Raw genomic sequence first — 7,500 nt, 5'->3', positions numbered from 1 at the left:
AAAAATGTTTGTGCGGTACATGAAATTGTTATCAATATGATTCTTGTTTTGCAAAAACATTTCTGATATCTACAAGTTGATCTTTTATATATTATTTTACTATTAATGTCTAAGATAATTTTCTTAAATGATTTTGGCAACGTAACAATTTTCTTTCTCATCTCATTTACGGTGTAAACATGACAATGATTTGAATATGATTCTTGTTATCTGTCAGAAACGTTCCGGATATTCATAATACGTTTTTCTTATCATTTTATACGTTTCTCTTACATCTGATATTTTATTAGTCATATCTTAGATAATTTTCTACGGCGATTTTCACGAATCGAAAATTTTCTCTCATGTCAAAAATCTTAATATTTGAAAGCATATTACCCATCAAAAACGTTTATTTCTGATTAAAATTCTTATCATTTCCAAAATTAAGTCTATATAATATAAAGGATTATAAATGTTAACCAGGGAGGCAAACCTTCACCGCAGCAGCTTATTTCTCAACCTTGACCTTGACCTTTGACCTTAACATGTATAAATTGGCGTGGATTTTCATAAACTCAATTATGAACCAAGTTTAAAATCTCTGTGATTATGATGTCCAAACCTATGGCTTATTACGTGAACTGAGATACTACCACTGGAGAGTTATGGGGTCTTTTGACTGGCCAGACAGTACTACATTGGATCATTCTCTCAGGTTACGGTTCATTTTCTCCTTGCTTACACATGCACCGAATATTCTGACCTATTCTTTACATATTCTCCTCTGTCCCCATACACCTGATAACACTGAGATTACCAAACAATTCTTCTTCACCCAAGGGGCTAACTACTACACTGTAATTGTTCAGTGGCCACTTTCCTCTTTGTTAGGGTAGAAGAGACTCTTTAGCTATGGTAAGCAGCTCTTCTAGTAGAAGGACACTCCAAAATCAAACCATTGTTCTCTAATCTTGGGTAGTGCTATAGCCTCTGTACCATAGTCTTCCACTGTCTTGGGTTACAGTTGTCTTGCTTGAGGGTACACACGGGCACACTGTTTTAACTTATATCTTATTTCTCTTCCTCTTGTTTTGTTGAAGTTTTTATAGTTTATAAAGTGATATTTATTTTAATATTGTTGCTGCTCTTAAAATATTTTGTTTCCTTTCCTCGCTGAGCTATTTTCCCTGTTGGAGGCCCTGGGCTTATAGCATCCTGCATTTCCAACTAGAGTTGTGGCTTAGCATGTAATAAAAATAATAATAATAATTGGACATTTTGCTTAACCGTGACCTTGACCTTGACCTTCCAAAATTTAATAATTTCCAACTGTTTACATAAGTTAATCCCAATAAGTTTCATTATTCTACGATTCAAATTGTGGCTAAAAAGCTGTTAAAAAAGAGACACAAACACACACACAAACAAACAAACAAACAGGGGCGAAAACTTACCCTCCTTCCAACTTCGTTAGAGGAGGTAATCATCCCATAAAAGATTCTCAGAAAATCTAGGAAATTTCATAAAAAGAATAAATAAAATAAATGCTGAAACATTATCAAGAACATTCCCTGTGGGGTTAAATCTTATATCTATAAATGTGACATTTTAATACCTAGTTGAAATGTATTTTGTTGAAATTTTTCTTAGATAAAATATAGTCAAATTCGAGAAAGAAATACATAACTAAATAATGCAATAACTCCCCGTGGAATTAAATGTTTATTAATACATATGACATTTCAATTTGAAATGTATTTTATTCAAAAAATGAATATACAAGAGAATATATTTAATTCAGTTTGATGCCCTCAAGCATTTATACAAAAGAAAATTAAAAATAATTGCATAGAAGTAACAGGAGTAAAGTAAAAGTGAAAACAAGGAAACAGATTTCAGAACAATTTGTTCAAAGGAAACAGATCTAAGCTAAGATTTGGAGATTTAAATATTACCGTACTAGTGTACGCGACCCGTCAAATTGAAGGCGAAATATTGAGAGATACGTGCGCGCATTCCGTTTTCTTTCCTAAACATATCACAGCAGTTACATTTTCTGGGAGACAGTGGTTTATAAGTGCACCTATTGGGGTAACCCCTCTCACCAGGGTATGACTACTCTCCCCCCCCCCACCCGATGAAAGGGGAGAGACCGAGTAGTTATGCATCTAGCAATGCTACTGAGCGTGACCAGAAAGAAATATATATCTATATATCTATATATATAGCCGGACACTTTCCCTTTTCTTATATAGGGGAGATTATTATAATAGCTTGATAACATGTTTGCATTAATCGAATATTCATCAAAATGATTCGTAAATCTGGGACGATAAGAGCCGAAGAAAACGTTATATATAATATCCTATTTAAATGGAGGGTTAATTTTTGTCCTGAAAGAAACAAATGAAAGATTGATTCTTGCTTCATATACTTTTGCATAAGGCTAATCAGCAGCACATTTATCCCCTAATAAACAACCAATTCACATCTTGTCTAGCATGTACAGTTGGACACATGAATTCCTGGAACATCTCGCTCTGAGGAAGTGCACCCTGTCACTCTTTGCTGCACGAAGAGTTCCTGATTGTAGCCCCACCCACCACCTCTGCCATCTCTCCCTACAGGTAAACACTATCTATTTGGTTACTCGCTGCACAGTTTTGATGTAACAGGGTGAACTTCCGCAAAACGAGGTGTGCCAAGAATTTTTGTGTCCAATTGTACCTGTGCGAGTTCTAAAAATGTAATCTGACCAATATAACTATAGACAATTCTTTTTAGTGAGGCAGATTTGCACCTACTCGCATGGATGCTCTTTAGGCTCGGAAAAGTTTCCTGCTCGCCGATTGGTTGGACAAGATCATTCTAACCAATCAGATAGCAGGAAACTTTTCCGAGCTAAAAGGGCACCGCAGCGAGTCGGTGCAAGTGCGCCTCATTAAAAAAAAAATGAGTATAGCTTCCCCTTTCCCTAATAAACAGGTTTTAATTTTACTTTGTACTTAAGTATAGCTTAATTTCTTTTGTCATTTAGTTAAGAACCCACTTCCACATACAAACAATAGCACAAGTTTCTTTGTGTCTTATCATGAGTTTCATGATTATTATCATTATCATTATGATAATTAGTAGTAGTAGTAGCAGTAGTAGTAGCAGCAGTAGTAGTAGTAGTAGTAGTAGTAGTAGCTATTGCTATTTTTACAGAACATGACAAACAATTGTGTTCAATATGGCAGAAAATATATCATCATTGAATATCCCAACTATTACAACACCCTTTTATTTCCTACTCCCTTCCCCCAGCCCCTATCCTCACACTTCCCATACCTCCCCTCTCCCCCGTAACTAGCAACAACCACGCCAGACTCTCATCAACCAACAACTTAGCCACAACACATGTGCTGCGTAACCACAATAAACCAGATTCGTCAGCTGCACACATGTTCAAACCAGAAAACGAACGTGAAATATTTCCTAATCATTTGTCTATAATTTTGATAAAGCTCAGGTGAACTCCATGAGTGTAACTTTACACACACACACATGATATATATACATATAAATAAATATACATATATATATATATATATATATATATATATATATATATATATATATATATATATATATATATATATATATATATATATATATTTATTTATTTATTTATACAAACATATATATATATATATATATATATATATATGTATATAGCTTTAGCACATTCATTATTATTATTGTAGTTGTTGTTATTCTTGTTCTTATTGTTATTATTAATCGGAATCTAAGAGACCTGACAAAAAAGAGCATGCAATTTGCAAAACAAATTCGTAAAGTGGAAAAAATCGAGCTTTGTAAATTGAAATGGTAAATACAGCAGTCTTCATTACAAGAGATAAAATAACACAGAATCTCCCAAAGCTGACAGCAAAGAATCTAGCATAAGATTAAACGAACGTTGTAAATTAACGAATTATACAATCAAAATAAAAAGTAAAAATATCTATCAGTGAAAAAAAAAAAGACTTGAAAAAACTCAATATGTCACTTACCGTTGCGTAAGTTCTCCTCGAGAGGGATGAGAATAGGGAACACAACATTGATCGCCATTTTGTCACCAATTTTTTTTCGGTCTTAGCACTTCTCTTTTTAATGGTCAAAAGATATCTTTGAAACTCTAGCAGTTACATAACCCTGGCATCTCTTCACACAGCTCTTGTGGAGTTATATTCGTCTGTCAATTACGACTGTATTTTTAAGACAAGAAATATTTCCAATGTTATTTAATTTATGTGTTCATGATGTAAAAATTTCCTGTTACCTTCATAATAGACTTTTTTTCACAAGGACACTTTATATCTCTAATTAGATACATGATTTAACTGCTATTTTTCTCATCATTATTGAATATTCCGGTGAATTGGTATGAATCTTCTTGTAAAATATTTCTTTAAAAGATTCTTTTTCCCAAAATTGTTTCTAAAAATCGATATTTGGCGATTCCATAGAAAATGGCTTCCCATGGCGTGGGCATGATTTGAAAGACTGGATTAATGACATTTGGAGCAAATTCTATGTCATTAACGTCATCGATATCACTGACGTCTTTGATGTCCTTGATGTCCATTTGAGCACCAATGTGGCTGCTTGTTGAAAACTCTGCGGGAAAGAAAGAAAATTTATTACAGAAGAATTCCTATATGAAATCAAATGAATTAAAGAAATTGTCATATTAACAGGAATATAGAGAGAGAGAGAGAGAGAGAGAGAGAGAGAGAGAGAGAGAGAGAGAGAGAGAGAGAGAGAGAGAGAGAGAGAGAATGTTGCAAATCTGGAATGAAATGCACAGAATATTCTACATCATCTTTTCCTTGTGCATTAATTAGTGTATCTATGTACATTATGAGAAAATAATACAAACTCTGACATTTGTAAAAGTTAAACCATTTTTAATCTCTTCAGAGGTTCGTTCGTTCGTTTTAGATTGACCTCAGCTTTAAAATAAGGGGGCCGCGGGCTCTTGCGTTAGCTCAGCAGAGGTACAATGACAGTCAAATAATATTTTCACCTATCTATCAAGCTCTGATACAGTGTTCAACTCCTTACATGATAGATCACACTGTAATCCACTTATTCAGATCTTACGACATGAGTTGTATGTCCTTGGACTACCAAGCTCTGGGTTGCTCCAACATGCCAAAGACTGCCCCCCCCCCTCTTTTTTTTTTTTTAATGAACATTGTGGTCTCTAGTTACCCGATAGATAGCAAAAGCCACGCCAGATCAGTCCAGAAACCCATAAGAACACCTGCGACAACACTTGAATGAATGATAATCAAATTCACCCAAAACAAGCACAACCCAATTAAGTAAACAATCTCTTGTACTGTCAACAATTATATGTAATATATATATATATATATATATATATATATATATATATATATATATATATATATATATATATATATATATATACATATATATATATATATACATATATATATATATATATATATGTGTGTGTGTGTGTGTGTGTATACATATACATTTATGTGTCACCGTTAAAGTCTATAATTTAGTTAATGCATGAATAACTCGCGTTTTCATGAAATAACGGAGTGTTTTAGTTAAAAGTAGACAAAAGAGACTTTTGTTTACAAATTAACTAGTACGTCATGAAAAACTTAGGCATTATATGAAATGACGAACACCAACAGGTAAACTATATAAATGTATGAAATTTTCGTCAATAATATAAAATAAAACAGACCTCATCTATCGCAGCAAGGATGACGTTCGGAACATTTTGAGTTGTACAAGATCCCTTTTTTGAAACAGTCAACTTTTTCTTTGGCGCTATTGTGTGCAGTGGCAGCAAACGAAACCTGGTCCATGCTCAAGTGCTTGCTGTGTGGCCACACTTCGCAGAGAAATGGTTTCGGTGGGATTTCCTGAGGTGCAACAAATCATTCGTGGCATAAGGGAAATTATGATCGCGCATACCATGGCATCTTGGCGAACATAACTGTTTTAGAACAGTTTCGGGTTCCCAATTGGAAATAATTATCAGATTTTTTGGGGGGTCTAGTATCCAACAGTAGGATCAGGAAAGTTATTATCACCTTTTTTTTTTCTTTTTTTTTTTTTCTATGCTTGTTGGTCAAGGCAAACGATGGATTCTTCTCTGGCTCTTTTAGTTGAGGACAGCTTTTTCCAAATATGTACCGCAAGTGTTTCACTCTCGTACATTATAACGGTATTATTATTTATTGTACACCCAGCAACAAAACCTGTGTCGCCTTGCCAGACCTGACTTGGGGAGATCATGCCCTTCTTGCCCTGAAAGGTGGCCGACGTTTAAACAACCAAAACATCGTTTGCATGGTTCGAATGTGAGGGGTAGAGAAATTACCAATAGCACTCAAAGAAATGCGATGATTAATGATACTTCACTGAAAACCCCCCGGCATATTCCCTTTTACTGAATCGTAACAGCAGTAAGGAATCAATGTCTTAATTTATTTCATGAACGATCATAGCGATCAGAGGTTCTTAATCTTTTTTCAATGCCTACTCTCTTTTCAGATCAGCATAAAATCCTTGCACCCCTGAAGTGTTGAAATACAAGAGAAAAAACTCGTAAATGCTATGATATAAAGTGGATCCGATATGTATTAAATGAGAAATTGCTTTTAGGACAAATGCTGTATTACTGTTTTCACAGGAAATAAAAACCTGCGGATAAAACGTAATATTTTTGTTCTAATTATTCATATTCATATGGTTAGGAATCGTCCACACACCTCTTAAGGGCAGGCACCTATGTTTAAGAAACATCGAGCGAAGTCAATCATAGCTTTATTGATACCATTGTCATGAATTGTGGCTATTAGGTATTGCTGTCCGTCCATCTGCTATTTAGGTTTTGTTTTCGGTTCAGCTTGTAAAGATTAAAGCTATTTGTAAGTCATATATGACTCATCACATTCCGGCAATTAACAGTCCAATTATTGAAAATGATATCCCTAATTACGAAAACTTGGTTTGGCTTTGAAAGGCCGGCGACCATAAAATTTGTTGGTTACCGATTCTTTGGACAATTAGTGTGAATATCTAAAACCAGACCAAGCCACATCTTTAGCCTGGACTATACAGGTATATGTTACCCAAAACAAATGTTACACGCCAAGTTTTGTAACCGATGTTTTTATTAGTCATCATGGCTACAAATTAGCAATTGTAATATCTAATTATTCTAGACTGAGAAGACACTATAGGATATCCTAATCTGGTATAGGATTTGCATATATGTCAAAATTTAGTTGAGTTACCAGCAATAGTTTTTTTAAACATCGCCATCATTTCAATTGGATGCATTTCATGCCACATTGCATGTAAAAAGTAATAAATGAATAACAATTTGATTTATTTCATGGAATCATTGATATTAATTGTTATCAATAAGGGTATTACCATCACCAAATCATCTTCATCACTTCACAAATGTTGATA

At 34.1% G+C, this 7,500-nt stretch overlaps 1 protein-coding gene across 1 annotated transcript in view; it reads right to left on the bottom strand.

The window, feature by feature from the left end:
* LOC137625956 (putative neural-cadherin 2) overlaps window positions 1-7,500 on the bottom strand; it is a 456,463-nt gene that overhangs the window by 240,376 nt on the left and 208,587 nt on the right. Inside the window, exon 2 of the mRNA XM_068357020.1 lies at window positions 4,038-4,644. Coding sequence (XP_068213121.1) covers window positions 4,038-4,095 — 58 coding nt within the window. The 5' untranslated portion in view covers window positions 4,096-4,644. The remainder of the gene's footprint in view (window positions 1-4,037; window positions 4,645-7,500) is intronic.

Source organism: Palaemon carinicauda, chromosome 33 (assembly GCF_036898095.1).
Source record: "Palaemon carinicauda isolate YSFRI2023 chromosome 33, ASM3689809v2, whole genome shotgun sequence".
NCBI classification, from domain to species: Eukaryota; Metazoa; Arthropoda; class Malacostraca; order Decapoda; family Palaemonidae; genus Palaemon; species Palaemon carinicauda.
Note: the sequence above shows the minus strand (reverse complement) of the source record. Positions and strands in the feature narration are given on the sequence as shown.